This window comes from Cherax quadricarinatus, unplaced genomic scaffold (assembly GCF_038502225.1).
Source record: "Cherax quadricarinatus isolate ZL_2023a unplaced genomic scaffold, ASM3850222v1 Contig129, whole genome shotgun sequence".
Lineage (NCBI taxonomy): Eukaryota > Metazoa > Arthropoda > Malacostraca > Decapoda > Parastacidae > Cherax > Cherax quadricarinatus.
Window position 1 is genome coordinate 299,340 of NW_027195155.1, and position 17,081 is coordinate 316,420.

General features: G+C 40.9%; 1 protein-coding gene across 2 annotated transcripts in view; it reads right to left on the reverse strand.

The window, feature by feature from the left end:
* The window catches only part of LOC128701009 (uncharacterized), a 49,182-nt gene extending 32,165 nt beyond the window's left edge, over window positions 1–17,017 (reverse strand). The window contains exons 1-2 of one of the 2 annotated variants that reach the window (XM_070080072.1): window positions 16,404–17,017; window positions 15,866–16,086 (exon numbers count right to left, since the gene is read on the reverse strand). In XM_070080072.1, the coding sequence (XP_069936173.1) occupies window positions 15,866–16,086; window positions 16,404–16,446 (264 nt within the window). In that variant the 5' untranslated portion in view covers window positions 16,447–17,017. Of the gene's footprint in view, window positions 1–15,865; window positions 16,090–16,403 lie in introns of both variants that reach the window. The other variant, XM_070080071.1, reaches the window with a different exon arrangement.
* Window positions 17,018–17,081: the final 64 nt, after the last annotated feature.

Here is a 17,081-nt window from a genome sequence, read left to right on the forward strand (position 1 = left end):
CACTACGAAAGCAAAAGACTTGGCAGACGATGCACCATCCCCCCAATGAAAAGCAGGGGTGTCACTAGCACGTTAAGAGACCATACAATAAGTGTCAGGGGCCCGAGACTGTTCAACTGCCTCCCAGCATACATATGGGGGATTACCAACAGACCCCTGGCAGTCTTCAAGCTGGCACTGGACAAGCACCTAAAGTTGGTTCCTGACCAGCCGGGCTGTGGCTCGTACGTTGGTTTGCGTGCAGCCAGCAGCAACAGCCTGGTTGATCAGGCTCTGATCCACCAGGAGGCCTGGTCACAGACCGGGCCGTGGGGGCGTTGACCCCCGGAACTCTCCCCAGGTAAACCCCAGGTAAACTACAGGTCCCAATGATGCCAGACTAGTGATAGCCAACATGACATAGTAACTACTTAAATCAAGACAAAACATGAATGGCTAACTTTTTAATAAATGTTTATTTTAACCCTTAAGGCTTAAACTGTCCAATTGTAGATCTACGTTCACCTGCGTGGCTCCCCGAATATTTTGAAAAATAAAAAAATCGTTTTTTGTTTTCAATTAAAGAGGGCTATTTTCTGTGTGGTATAAGAGAAAATTTTTTTTTTTTAGGACCAGTACTTACTGAGATATAAGATTGTGAAGTTGGCTCTGGATGCTCACCTGTCGGCAACATCCAGTCCTGCCGTTTGCAGAAGTGTTGCCGATTTACCTCTTTTTCTTGTGTTTATTTTAGTCTATATAATTTTTATGTTCTAATAATTAGAATTTGTAATAGTTCTTGTGATTTCCTAGTCAATCTTTGTTCTGACACTAATATTATGTACTGAAATAGTACTCAAATTGTAACAATCACACTGACAGGTGAACATTTTCACCTGCCCTGGTCATTTACTATTGTCTAGAAATATATACAAAGTACACCTACCATCCGACTTACGACCACTCGACTTACGACCGTGTTTTTTTATGCCAAATTTCTGGGAAATAAACAACTATTTGTGTTGTACACAGTGTTTATCCTAAACCTTACAGTATAAAATACAGTACTAACAACATAAAAAGTAAAGTAAAACATGAAATACCAAAATAAAACAATAAAATAAAGTAATTACAAAAATGTTTTGTTGATATTCAGTAGTAAAGTTCGACTTATGACCAGTTTCTCGGAACCGAACTCGGTCGTAAGTCGGATGGTAGGTGCATTTATAGGTCCCAGCAATGTTTTAGACATGCTGGAGTATGAACCTTCTTGACGAATAATGTTATGACAAGGGTCAGATAAGTGACATTTGATGAATGTGCATTGCTGGAGGGAACCTTGCCTTTATGTTTTTACTCTTGCACACAAACATGTCTCTGGAAGACCTGGAAAACCCTATCAGAAATTCTGGGAACAAAAAAGATATCACGAAATAGCGAAATAAAATTAGCAAAATCAGATGAACCCCAACTCCCACCAACAGAAACAGCAAACAGACTCAATGATTTCTTCTCCACTATAGGACAAAACCTTGCCAATAAAATCCCAAGCTCAGATACCCCACCAAATGACTACCTCACCGGCAACTACCCGAACACACTGTTCCTAGCTCCGACTAACCCATACGAAGTCTCCCTTATTATCAACGCACTAAAAAACAAGGCAGGAGATTTAAATACCTTACCACCCTTTATATACAAAAAAGTGTCACAAGTGCTATCACCAATCATTGCAACACTCTTTAAGAAATCCATTGAATCCTCCACCTTCCCTACAGTTCTCAAAATAGCAAGGGTCACCCCGATCCACAAAGGAGGAGACCAAACAGAGTTGAATAACTATAGGCCAATATCCAACTTACACCCTCTCTCAAAAATCTTCGAAAAAATAATTCATAAACAAATCCACTCCTACCTCATCTCCCAAAACATTCTCAACCCCTGCCAATTTGGATTCAGGCCTAATAAAAATACTAATGATGCTATTATACACATGCTAGAACATATATACACTGCAATAGAGAAAAAAGAAGTCCCACTGGGGATCTTCATTGACTTACGTAAAGCTTTTGATACAGTTGACCATGACTTGCTCCACGTAAAATTGTCACACTATGGTATAAGAGGGCACTCCCTCAACTACCTAAAGTCATACCTCAGCAACAGAAGCCAATATGTGTACGCAAATGGGGCAAACTCTTCTGCACAACCAATTACAGTTGGTGTCCCACAGGGAAGTGTCCTTGGCCCTCTTCTCTTTCTCCTATACATAAATGACCTACCAAATGCTTCTCAATTACTCAAACCCACACTATTTGCTGATGACACAACATACGTCTTCTCCCACCCGAGCCCAGTCACGCTAGCCAATACTGTAAATACCGAATTACAGAAAATATCTACCTGGATGAGTACTAACAAACTTACACTAAACATTGACAAAACCTACTTCATCCAGTTTGGTAACAGAGCTACAGATGTCCCTCTTAACATAATGATAAACGGATCACCTATCACAAAGCTAACAGAGGGAAAATTCTTAGGAATCCACCTTGATAATAGACTCAAATTTCATACACATATACAACAAATTTCTAAGAAAATTTCCAAGACTGTAGGCATACTATCGAAGATACGGTACTATGCTCCACAGTCAGCCCTCCTGGCCCTATATCACTCTCTTATTTACCCCTATCTCACCTATGGAATTTGTGCATGGGGCTCAACAACAAGTAACCATCTCAGACCACTAATTACCCAACAAAAGGCTGCAGTTAGAATGATAACAAATTCTCACTACAGGCAGCACACTCCACCAATATTCAATACACTCAACCTACTCACCATACAAAACATCCATACTTATTACTGCACCTATTACATACATAGAACACTTAACTCTGATATTAACCCTCCCCTCAAACATCTCCTTGCCAACCTCAACAGAACACATGACCATAACACAAGGCACAGATCACTCTTTGATGTTCCTCGTGTCCATCTCACGCTATGCAAAAACTCAATGTACATAAAAGGCCCTAAAATCTGGAATTCATTACCTGTAAATATAAAAGAAACACTACCTGTTTATAAATTCAAGTCTCTTCTCAAAGATCACTTACTCACCCAAAACCAAATAAATACTGAATAACTGAACCTTATAAATTGTATATCTTAAATGTTTCTCACAATTATATCACATAAATGTTAAACCTAAAACCCAATCTAACTTTATTATTTTTTAAATACACTACCTAACAGAATACTCCATTCTACTGAATGTACAACAATGCATACAACCATATGACCTGTCTTTGTAATACTCACTTGTGCTTTATAGTAATCAGTTTACATTAATGTTTTTCACTGATTTCATCATTGCTTAGTTAATCTTAAGTTAATTTTAAGCCAGCCCATAATGCTATGCATAGTATAAGTGGCTTTGGCATGCTGCTCTTATCTGTATTTTTTTTTGTACCTCTGTAAGTGATAATAAAAAAATAAAAAAAAAAAAAAATAAATAAATATGTCTGTCAGTCTGTCTATCTGTCTATCTGTACATCTATCTGTCTGTCTATCTGTACATCTATCTATCTGTCTGTCTAGCTCTGCTTATCTGTTGGTCAAGTTCTGCTTATCTGTCTTTCTGTCTGCCTGTGTGTCTGTCTTTCCATCTGCTTGTCTCTGTCTCAGGGAGCAGCTAGTAAACCTGTTGGTTTGTGGAGTACAGGCTGCTCCCTGATTGCTGAGCAAGTGACACTGCTATTACTTGCATCATGTTTATTTATTTCTTAGATCTACACTATAGCACTTGGCCTGGAATTTTTGGATTATCCTAAGTAATTTACATTATGTATAATAACTGCATTTATGAGTACATGTGAGAGATACAGACAGAGATATAGACAGTGATATAGACAGAGATATAGACAGGTAGAGATACAGACAGATAGACAAAGATATAGACAGAGATATAGACAGATACAGACAGACAGCCAAAGCCAGCCAGCTAGCCAGTCGAATACATAAGAACATAAGAAAGAAGGAACACTGCAGCAGGCCTACTTGCGCATGCAAGGGAGGTCCATGTCACCCCCAGCTTAGGCCAATGACCCACCTAGTCAGGTCACATCCACTGAAAGAAGGAGCACAACATCTGACCAGTAGCACAAGCTAGTCAGGTCCAACTCACACTCACCCACACCCACTCATGCATTTATCTAACCTATTTTTACTTTCCTCTTAAAATGTGAGTGTTAACATGACATAAGTGAATCACTGGTGTATGCCACACTATTTGCTCTAGCGGGGGCGTTGACCCCCGAAACTCTCTCCAGGTAGACAGTTACATAGAATTATCATACATAGCAGCATATGAGTAAAGTACCTTGGATAACCCAAAAAAGTCAGACAGAGTAACTCCCACAAGGTACTAAGTGGTCCCCGATTTTTTTTCATAGTGCGCACACTGAGTGCACAGACTCATTCTTTCATGTCTAGGTGACTCAGGCCTATCGCACCAAATTTGAAGGAATGAAAAATAAAATGTTGATCTACGTTCAGAGCCCACCGCACATGAACGTATATCTACACGTGGACAGTTTAAGGGTTAACTTAATACAGTGGACCCCCGCATAACGATTACCTCCGAATGCGACCAATTATGTAAGTGTATTTATGTAAGTGCGTTTGTACGTGTATGTTTGGGGGTCTGAAATGGACTAATCTACTTCACAATATTCCTTATGGGAATAAATTCGGTCAGTACTGGCACCTGAACATACTTCTGGAGTGAAAAAATATCGTTAACCGGGGGTCCACTGTACTAATATGAGGTAGTCAAGGTGGAGGATTTTAAGAATACAATAGACCATCATTTAACACGATAGTTATGTTCCTGAAAATGCCATATTAGGTAAAACTGTGTTAAATGAACTGAAGAACTTATGGTAAAAATAGGGTTATGTTCCTGAGCAGCCTCCCAAAATCCAAAACACTTTATTTTAGACCAACAGATCTTACAAAAATTAAAGGAGTATGTAATTGTAGTACATTGTCGTGATGTATTATGTTGTTTTTACTGCTTAAGACTACAAGCGCAACAAAAATAATATTTCTTACCTTAAATTGTGGGTGCTGGTGTTTGTTGACAATTGTGAAGAGAGTGGAGAGTTATGCTGTGACCCTACTGGGCTGAGGTGGATGGTAGAGGTTCTGGTACTGAAGTTGATGGGTATACAGTGGACCCCGGTTAACGATATTTTTTCACTCCAGAAGTATGTTCAGGTGCCAGTACTGACCGAATTTGTTCCCATAAGGAATATTATGAAGTAGATTAGTCCATTTCAGACCCCCAAACATACACGTACAAACGCACTTACATAAATACACTTACATAATTGGTCGCATTCGGAGGTAATCGTTATGCGGGGGTCCACTAGACTTGAATGTGCATAAACTCTGTAATGGATTTCTGTTCTATTTTACCCTGCAGTACATTATACAACTGATGGTAAGGCATCAGCTGCTCTGGACACTGTTTCAGTGTCCTTTATAGTGAAAATATCTAACTTTAAGTTATTCAGTAAGTCAGTCATGTCAGTAAGTCATTCAGTCAAGTCAGTAAGTCATTCAGTCAAGTCAGTAAGTTATTCAGTCAAGTCAGTAAGTTATTCAGTCAAGTCAGTAAGTTATTCAGTCAAGTCAGTAAGTCATTCAGTCAAGTCATTAAGTCAGTGTCAAGTCAGTCAGTCAAGTCAGTAAGTCATTCAGTCAAATCAATAAGTCAGTAAGCCAGTGTCAAGTCAGTCAGTCAAGTCAGTAAGTCATTCAGTCAAGTCAGTAAGTTATTCAGTCAAGTCAGTAAGTTAGTCAATCAAGTCAGTAAATCAGTCAGTAAAGTCAGTAAATCATTCAGTCAAGTCAGTAAGTCAGTGTCAAGTCAGTCAGTCAAGTCAGTGGGTCAGTCAAGTAAGTCAGTAAGTCAAGTCAATAAGTGCTTCAGTCAAATCAGTAAGTCGAGTCAGTAAATCAGTGTCAAGTCAGTCAAGTCAGTGAGTCAGTCAAGTCAGTAAGTCATTCAGTCAAGTCAGTAAGTTATTCAGTCAAGTCAGTAAGTTATCCAGTCAAGTCAGTAAGTCAGTCAATCAAGTCAGTAAATCAGTCAGTCAAGTCAGTCAGTCAAGTCAGTAAGATTTAAGATATGGTAATTAAAATATGTACGTAAAGAAACAGCGAGCTTCCTGAGTATCTGACCACGAACCAAACTGAAGGCTGGGAGTGTGGTGTGGGTGGCTAAGGGTGGCGGAGGATGGTGGTAGGTCTCCCCCATTGACTCAGTGGTGTAACCCACTGCTTGCCAACACGTGCTCAAAATTTTTTCCCCTCCCGCGAACCATGTTAAATTAATTTTATGACGTGTTACATAAAACTGTGTTGTCAGTAGTGCTATATCTGAATCGTGCCAAATAAACTTGTGTTAAATGATGGTCTACTGTAATAATCTTGAAGTTGCACATAATAAAAACAATATTACAATTAATAAGTAATATATTATGGACTGGCAAATGTTTAATAGACTAGAGGTCGTATAATATTTGGGAGCGTTGCTTCAAACTGATTACAAGTTGTTTTGGTTAGTACTGAGAGACGAGATGATTTTTAAGCAAAGTTCTAAATTTATAGGTAGTCAGGGGATCCTTTACCAGTTCAGGTAGTGAATTCCAGATCTTTGGGCCCTTTATGTTCCTTGCATTTTTGCATAGTGAGAGACTGACATGAGGGATGTCGAAGAGTGCATTTTGCCTTATATTGTGACTGTGCGTTCTGTTGTAGCTATCAAGAAGTGTAAGGGGAGGGTTTATATTGGAGTTTAGTGTTCTGTATACAGTGGAACCTTGGCTTATGAGTTTATTCTGTACAGTGACCTTGCTCATATCCCAATCTGCTCGTATGCTGAGTCAATTTTCCTCATTTAAATTAACTGAAATGCCATTAATCCATTCCAGTGGAATTCCTGCTCTAGGGAGGCAGGACAAAAATACTTCAATATGATGCTAATATCAACTCAACAGCTTATTTATCTATCACAATTCATCTAATATGACATAATAAACAATATAATTAACATAGTAACATGACATATACTCTAGAATGAATATAATAGGTGATAATATGGCGAGTGGTGGTGGCAGCGTCCATTCCCTCTCACGCTGACTATATCTTCCCATGCTTTTATTATAAGAGAAAACGGAGTGTTTATGAGGCTAACTTCATTAGTTTCATAAATAAGTTTCATTAGTAAGAACTATTGTATAAAAACATAATAAAGAATGCAAAGAAATAAAGTGGTTTTATAAAGTGTACTTATGCTGGTGGAGGTGGAGAGTGGAAGATAGGCTACTTGCTACTAGTTCCTACTGCTACCCCCTCACTTGTTAGTCTATTATTTCATGCTGCAATTCCGTGGACATCATCCTCTTTTCCTTCTCAGCACTGTCCTTTGCACTTTCTTAGGACTCATGGTAAGAACAAGAAATCTGGCAATAATAACACGAGAAATGCTTCCACAGAAACATAAACACATTGCACAGCCCAGCTGATGTGGCATTGGCTGTGCCACCTAGTGGCGATGTTCTGAAACTTGCTCATTATTATTATTATTATTATAATTATTATTATTATTAATTTAGGGAACTGAAGCATTGTGGCATACAAAGAGTATGTAACCTTTATTCGGCGCATGTACACACCCTCATTTACAGGCTGTCTCCCCCAACCAGCGAACCAGGTGACTGAGGGTTGGTGATGGGGCCCCGTCGTTCAACCAGTACCCAGGTTCCAGCCAATAAGATGGTTTTGGCATTCGCAGAGGTTATGTGGATAGCACTCTCCTGTCTGCCCTTGTCATTCCCAAGCACGGACTGCTCTCTAGTGGCTTCTATTCTGCCTTGCTTACCGTGGAGTGCACTAATACCTATTGCTGTACATAGTGTATATAGTGTACATACTTCTGTTCTATATTGGTGAAGGATAATATAAGTCAAAAGTTTTCTGCTGTGTTTATTTTGCTCCCTTTACACCCAGGATAACAGGCCATTTGGACTCATGGGTTGTAATATGGGTAGCCTGTCCAAGAGCTGGAGCTGGACTTAGAGAAAGGGTTGAGCCTAGGGTGAAGCTGGAAACAGGAACATTGTGTAGCTTGCTGTCTGGCATTGCATTTAGCTTTGCCAATGCTTTACAAACTTTGCGTGTCAGTTGCTTTGCTATGGTCAGCCTTGCTATTGTGTGATTGTTCAACAGCTCGCTACTAACCTGTTCGGTGTGAATATTTTGCAGTCAGCTTTGCTATTGCGTATCCACCTTGTAAGCGTATGCATATTCTGCAATCGTACTGTGCATAGCTAAGCGTGTTCTGAAAATAACGTGTTACGTTGGGGTATTCTGCAATTGTACTGTGCATAGCAAATAACTTATACATTGGGGTATGCCACCTAGATGAGTCAGACGTCTGGTGTTGGCATATACTTTGTTTAACCTACCTAAATTGTCCCTACAGCGTTGTTGGCAAATTGCTCGTTCCATTGGCATTGATTACGAACGCACTCTCACAGCTGCGCAACTGCGTTCACTGATCACTGACAAACTTCGAGAAGAGATGGCACATCAGACTCCTCCCTCTATGGGAGCTAGGAACAAAACTCCTATGTTCTCGCAGGAGGAAGATGATATATCAACGGAGCAAAATCGTCAGTCTAGTGCAGCAGGGTTGTCTCAAGGTGAATCAGCGGCATTGGCACTTGAGCTGGCAAAAATCAATCTTGAGCAGACTAGGGAACAGAGAGCATTTGCAAAAGAAGAATTTGATAGGGAAAAAGAAAGGAGGCAGTTTTTGCATTCTGTAAATGACTTTAGTTTACAGAAAGCAGTACAGCTTGTTCCCCGCTTCAATGAGGCCGAACCAGAAAAATTTTTTGAAGCTTTCGAAAATCAGGCTCGAGCCTTGATGTGGCCGGAACAGCATTGGGCATCATTGGTTCACACAGCATTGTTTGGTAAGGCACAGGAATTTACGTCAGTGTTAAATGACATTGATTTTTCCGATTATAAAGTAGTGAAGACCACAGTGTTGGGAGCATATACTTGTATCCCAGCTAAGTATTGGAAGCTTTTTAAGCTAGGCAGACGACAGCTTGGTCAATCCCTGGTTGATTTTGTGCGACAGCAGACCAAAGCTTTTACCAGCTGGTATAAAGCAAGTGGTGTTGATACCTTCGATGATCTTGTGCAGCTTATTCTGGTTGACAACCTGCTGGAGTTTGTGGGACCAGAGGTTAGAATCTTTCTGCAGCCCCGTGACTTAACCACTGCATTGGAGGAAGCCAGGTTGGCGGATACCTTTGAAACTAACTGCTCCTTGCCCGAGCGGTCCCGTCTCTCTTTTCAACAGCCTGGCATGAGCAGAGATCGTCAACCTTGGAGAATGAAATGCCAGCCGGAGGGAGAACGTCTATGTCAGCCAACTAAGTCACCTGGTGAGCCACGCTTCTCAACTTATGGTCTACCTGGTGAGAGACAACCTACTCAACATGGTGCATCTCGACAACAGTATCCAGAGAAACACCAGCCAGAGCGACACTAGTTGCAACGTCAGCAGGGAGTAAAGGGCAAGCCTGTCGTCTGCTTCCTCTGTAACAAAGTAGGTCACATCCGTCCCAACTGCCCCCACAAACCCCAACCCATTGGGAAAATCTCTAATATCCCTAGTAACATGTCCCTGAGAGAAGTAGAAAAAGGGATGGCCCCTTATTACTGTAAGAGTCTTATTTCCCTTCAGGAAAACTCCAAAACAACTGAAGTCAAAACCTTTAGAGATACTGGAGCATATTGCTCACTTATAAGAGAGGGAATATTACCCCTTTCAAAGAACACTTCCTTGAATTCCTCTGTTTTATTGGAAGCATTTGGAGGAGCTATATATTCTGTTCCTTTGAATAAAATTCATATACAGTGCAAATATTACACTGGGTACTTGACTGTGGGTGTATCCGAGGGATTCCCCATGAAGATGCCATGTTATTACTGGGTAATAACATTACCACTGCTAGTGTATGTCCTGAACCCATAATGATTAATTCTTCTCCGGTGGTGGCCATAACTCGGGCAACATCCCAAGGGTTGTCTGGCTAGAATGTTGACCTATCCTTGGACGACTCCGATCAAGAAATAGCCACATTGTTTTACGAGGAAAACTGGCCAGAGCCTCGTAGATCAAGTGAACAGACCCAGATCAAGCCTTCCTATTCCAGGGTTGCAGGATTGCCAGATATCTCTGTTTACATGCCTGAGGGACTGTTCTTCCAGCAGGAACAACGAAAGGACCATTCTTTAAATTTCGCTTTTCAGACAGCTATGGGTAAATCCTTTTCGGATCATCCGGTCAAGTATGAACTTAAAAATGACTATCTGATCTGCACTGAGACTGGTAAGGAGATAGAGGGCCGGCAATTGTCTGACAGGTTAGTAGTTCCAACAAAGTTTAGACCACAAATATTGAATATAGCTCATAATACTTCATTAGGAGGTCACTTAGGAATTACTAAAACCTTACATAGAATCACAAAAGAATTTTATTGGCCAAAATTAAAGCAGGATGTGAGGAATCATATCCGGTGTTGCCGAGAATGTCAGCAAGTAGGGAAACCTGGACATTCCATTAAACCTGCACCTCTCCTCCTATACTTGCTGATGGAGAACCTTTTGCAGATTTAATTATAGATTGTGTAGGTCCACTACCTAGGTCAAAGTCGGGAAATCAGTATTTATTTACCATTATGGATAGAGTAACTAGATACCCTGAAGCAATTCCCATGTGCAGTATTAATACTAAAGCTATTCTCAAAGCTTTAACAAGATTTATTTCTTGTTTTGGCATTCCTAAAACTTTGTAGATGAATGGTTCAGAGAACTGACATGTTGATAAATTAGACACATGTGCAACTCTTGGGTATCTTTATTGAGGAAACGTTTCGCCACACAGTGGCTTCATCAGTCTAATTTATCAACATGTCGGTTCTCTGAACCATTCATCTACAAACCTGTCAGACACTGCAACTTCTTGGGATCTTAATACTTGGGAATTCTTCGCTTGCCTAATTCTTGGGCACGACCTACTTCAACATTGAACAAATGTTACACGACCTATGACTGCTGCACCTCTCCTGCCAACGGTTTATAAGCTGCTTCTCAGCACGTATGCCGTATTCTATTCAAGATTGATGGACTGACCACATCGACTCAAGGTTGAGGGACTGATTACCTCATTCTCCTCCTGTTCTTCAAGATTCTCCTTTGTATGGACTGATGAAGCCACTGTGTGGCGAAACATTTCCTCAATAAAGATACCCAAGAGTTGCACATGTGTCTAATTTATTATTCCTAAAACTATTCAAAGTGATCAAGGTACTAACTTCACTGCCAAAGCATTTAGGGAAGTATTAACTAGGTTAGGGATAATCCACAACTTATCCACTGCCTATCATCATCAGTCCCAAGGCGCCTTGGAAAGATTCCATCAGACGTTAAAAACTATGATGAGAACTTTTTGCATGCACCTTCCTACAGACTGGGATGAATCACTACCTTTGTTGCTGTTCTCAGTACGAGAGACGGTGCAAGAGTCTACCGGGTATAGTCCGTTTGAGCTGATCTTTGGGCACAATGTACGAGGTCCTCTTCGGGTGCTCAAAGAAGGATGGATGGGAGAAGATGTTAGCTCAGCACTCTACAACCCGTCTTCAAGGTTGCAGGTGGCACGTCAGTTAGCCAAGGCTAACCTAAATGCAGCTCAAAATAAGATGAAACAGAGGTATGACACAAATGCACAATTCCGCTCCTTCCATCCAGGAGACAAGATGTTGGTGCAGGAACCTATACCTGGCCACACCTTGAAAGCTAGATTTACGGGACCTATGCAAATTGTAAGTAAATTATCTGATGTAAATTATGTGGTAGCTCCCCTTGATAAGACCTCAAAAACTAAAACTTATCACATTAATCAATTAAAATCTTTTCATACACCAGATAAAGTCCCAGTAATGACTCTGTCCTCTTCCTCTGAGGATGACTCTGACTCTCTGCACTCTATTTCTGAAATTAATGTTAAATTTCCAAACTCTGTCCTCCTCAAGGACCCCTAGCCTTTTAATGGTGGGGCTGTCTGAAACTCAAGCAACAAGTTTAACTGCGCTTCTGCAGTCATACTCTGACATTTTTTCGGATGTGCCGAAAAAATGTACGTTAGGTTATAATGACGTAGATGTGGGAAACTCTAAACCTAATAAACTCTCCCCCTACAGAGCTAATCCTGAAAAGCAGAGACTACTTCAGCAGGAAGTAGAATTTCTGTTAGAGCATGGGTTAGTGGAGGAGTCATCTAGTCCATGGGCTTCACCGTGCATCCTTGTTGTACAGACTACTGTAAGGTGAATGAGGTCACAATCGCAGATGCTTACCCTCTTCCTCGTCTGGATGACGTAATCGACTTTGTGGGCAAGGCTACTTTTGTATCCAAGTTAGATCTCCTTAAAGGTTACTATCAGGTACCTTTGATGGATAAGGCAAAGGAAATCTCTGCCTTTGTAATTCCAGTTACCCTCTTCGGAATGAAAAACTCCCCCTCATTCCAGAAACTTATCCATCAGGCTATTAAAGGACTTGAAGGCACGGCAGCATACCTGGATGATATTGTTGTGGTGTCTGATACTTGGGATAAACACCTACTTAGACTTAAGGCTCTTTTTGAGACCTTTCAGAGTTCCCATTTAACTGTTAATTTATCTAAGTCTTCCTTTGGCCAGGCCACTGTCACTTTTCTAGGCTATGAAGTAGGTAGTGGTAAAGTTGCTCCTAAACTTGCTAAAGTTCTTGCTATTAAAGATTATCCAGTTCCTCATGATAAGAAATCTCTTCAACGTTTCCTAGGCATGATAGGATTTTACAGAAGATTCTGTAAGAATTTCTCAGATATTGTAGCCCCTCTTACCTCTCTTACCAGTCACAAAGTTCCCTTTAATTGGACTTCAGTTGCTCAGGATGCTTTTGACAAAGCAAAAAGATTATTGTGTACTGCACCCATTCTTTTGTCTCCAGACTTCTCCAAACCTTTCTCATTACAGGTTGATGCTTGTGAGTCTGGGGTTGGGGCAGTACTGTTGCAAAATGGGGCCAAGGAGTTGCAGCCTGTAGCCTTCTTCTCAGCCAAGTTCCAGCCGCATCAGAGGACTTACTCTACCATTGAAAAAGAAGCCCTCGCGCTGGTACTGGCTTTGGAGCACTTTGATGTATACGTGGGACAAACTTCGCAGGTGGTCACTGTCTACAGTGATCACAATCCTCTAGTATATCTCCAAACCATGAAGAACCACAATACGAGGCTCATGAGATGGACGCTACGACTGCAACCCTATTTTCTGAGAATTGTACATATTGCCAGCAAAGAAAATATGTTGGCAGACTCTTTATCTAGAGTCTAACAATATTATTTATAATAATTATATATTAGGCTAGGATGTGTTAGGTTACTTGTGGTAACCCCTTCCAAGCTCTTTTTTTTTTTTTATCCCCTGGTGTGGGGTTTTTTTTTAGTGAGGGGATGCGGGCTACCGTCCGCCCATGTCTTGGACCTAAGCTAGCCTGACTGTCTGCTGTCTCGCTCTGAGTTTAGGGTTTGGCTTTTTGTCATGTGAAAAGCTGAGCTCTATCTAAGAGTTGGATGGTTGAGAGGAAAGGCGGTCCCATTATTTTGTGCCATGGCGGCATGGTTACCACTGGGAGGTGGCAGCCTCATCCTGAGCCTTCTCAGGGTGGGGGTGTGGCATGCAAAGAGTACGTAACCTTTATTCGGCGCATGTACACACCCTCATTTACAGGCTATCTCCCCCAACCAGCGAACCAGGTGACTGAGGGTTGACGATGGGGCCCCGTTGCTCAACCAGTACCCAGGTTCCAGCCAATGAGAAGATGGTTTTGGCAATTGCAGAGGTTATGTGGGTAGCACTCTCCTGTCTGCCCTTGTCATTCCCATTCTAGAGCTGGTTGAAGCACGGTCTGCTCTCTAGTGGCTTCTATTCTGCCTTGCTTACCGTGGAGTGCACTAATACCTATTGCTGTACATAGTGTATATAGTGTACATACTTCTGTTCTAATTTGGTGAAGGATAATATAAGTCAAAAGTTTTCTGCTGCATTTATTTTGCTCCCTTTACACCCAGGATAACAGGCCATTTGGACTCCTGGGTTGTAATAAGCATAGATCCAATTCCCTAGATCAAGAGCCTCTCACCAGCATGAAGGAACCTCCCTTGAGGGGAAAGCTCGCATCTTGAATTTTTGCTCGTATCCAGAAACAAAAAATTGATTGAGCAACTGCTCGTATCCTGAAAAACTGTATGGTGGGGCACTCATAAGCTGAGGTTCCACTGTATACTGTATGCACAATAATATAAATGTTGTGGATCCAGCAACTCTTTCATAAGCTCAGGTCAAAAATCAACCCATTCAGTCCATATATATTAAACTTTAATAATTTTTATAATATATTATAGGTCCATTTTATGTGAGCATGGGAGGAGTGTGTGGGTATTGAAGGGGGGCATTGTAGCAACCTAGTCTCCCAAAAAATCCCACTTGGCTCTGAGGTACAACTAACATCAGTAAGTGCAAGGTTCATAGTCCTACCTGCCCCAAATTATGTGTATACAGACTTTCCTCACTTAACGACTTGCCTGTTTAACGACTGCCCAGTTTTACGACCAGCTGTCCAACCAGTGTACTGTGTGTATATTTTACTTTTTTATTGTGTTTATTGCCTAGTTCTATTTTTAATGCAGCCTCTCCTCACTTAGCAATGTACTTGTTTACCAATGACTTGGACTTAAAATAGGCTCTCTAACCAATATACATACCTAAATAATACATATTAGAGCTGATTTCCTCTATTCTGTTTATTACAACATACAGTACTGAATAAACACTTAAGAATATATTAACAATGTTATAAATAGTGCAAAGGTGACAAAAAATACCAAAGACAGTTGACACAAACCCACTACCAATGTAGTATGCTCCTCACTTAGCTGCAAATTTGTTTACCAATGTGGTCTTAGGAATGGAACTCCATTGTTAAGTGAGGGGAGGCTGTGTACTAAAAATATTACAAAGGGTGCATAAGTGAGATTAAAACAATATTGACGGTTGACACAAACGATCTACCAGTACAGTATGCTTGAAATATCAGTAAAGGGCAGCTCCTCACTTAACGACCAATTTCCTTACTGACCAACTCTTGGGAACAGAATTTAGTTGTTAAGTGGGGACAACCTGTATAATAGTACATCTTGCACTTCATACACATAATTTCTCATATTATCATTTTTAATTTTTAATGATTTGGAGATCTTAAAAGAGTTTGTTTGCCATTTTTGGGATCCAAGGAACATAACCTTGTGTTCTCAATAATGTCTTCAGTTTGGGTCCTAGGAACCCAACCCAGTTTTCCTCATAAGATCCTCAGTTTGTTTTACATGCTTTCAGCTTGTGTGCAGTTTTCAGGCACTTAAGTACCGTGTTAAATGACAATCTACTGTATTTTTTATTTATTATATTTTTTATATACGATATTTTCCATTAATAAAATTTTCGACTTATGATATTTTTAACTTATGATACTGTTGGCTTACGATATTTTTGATTTACAACATTTTCAACTTACAACACTTTCAGTTTACGATATTTTAATTTACGATATTTTTGATTTATGATATTTTTTACTTTATTTTTGACTTACGATGTTTTCAACTGACTTTAAAACTAGTTACAAACCATACCTGGTTTTTGTTGCAGTGGACATTGAAGGACTTGGACTTGTCACCAATGGCCCTGACATCAGCCCTGGTGCAACAGGGGACATAAGTGGCCCTCTGGTGGTCATGGAAGTTTTTTCGCATCTTTCGTGAGAGCTTGGAGGTCAGGGGGCATACGGATCTTCGTGGCAGCACTGTTTTGGGCCCTGGGGGTTCTCTCTGTGCTGCTGTGGCCCCCTGGGGCACTGCTGGGAACAACCAGGGTGAGGCATTAGATGAATGAGGCACTGTATACCAGTTGAGACTGTTAGAAGAATGCTAGAGGTCTGCTAAAAGCCTGTTAGAGGTCTGTCAGAACCCTGTTTGAAGTCTGTTGAAGGCCAATTAGAAGTCTGTTAGAGGCCTCTTAGGGACGTGTTCGAGGTCTGCTAGAATTCCTTCAGAAGTCTGTTATTAGAAGTCCATTAGAGGTCTGTTAGGGATCCATTAGAGGTCCATTAGAGGTCTGTTAGGGATCCATTAGAGGTCCATTAGAGGTCTGTTATAAGTTTGTTAGACTCACCTGGTATAAGGTCATACTCCTTCACTCCGCTTCTCGGTCTCATCACTCCAACTTGTTTGCTTGACCCTCCAGGCTGGACCTGGAGCTGTAGCCTGGCACTCTGGTTATTGCCAGTGCTGGCTCTGTCCTGCAGCACCCTGTAAACAATCACTGTGTTAGTAAATACTTCACTATTCTTCTACAGGAGCTGTGACTTGACTCCTGCAACCACAAATAGGCAAGTACATCATAAGAGTACATACAAGGCCCTACTGTATATACAAGGACATACTGCATATACAAGGACATACTGCATATATCTGCATATACAAGGAACTACTGTATATACAAGGCCCTACTGTATACACAAGGACATACTGCATATAACTGCATATACAAGGAACTACTATATATACAAGGGCCTACTGTATATACAAGGACCTGCTGTATATACAAGACACTACTGTATATACAAGGACCTACTGCATATACAAGTACCTACTGTTTACCTGGAGAGAGTACTGAGGGTCAACACCCCCCACGGCCCGGTCTGTGACCAGGCCTCACGGTGGATCAGGGCCTGATCAACCAAACTGTTACTGCTGGCTGCACGTAATCCAACATATGAACCACAGCCCGGCTGGTCAGGTACCGACTTCAGGTGCTTGTCCAGTGCCAGCTTGAAGACAGCCAGGAGTC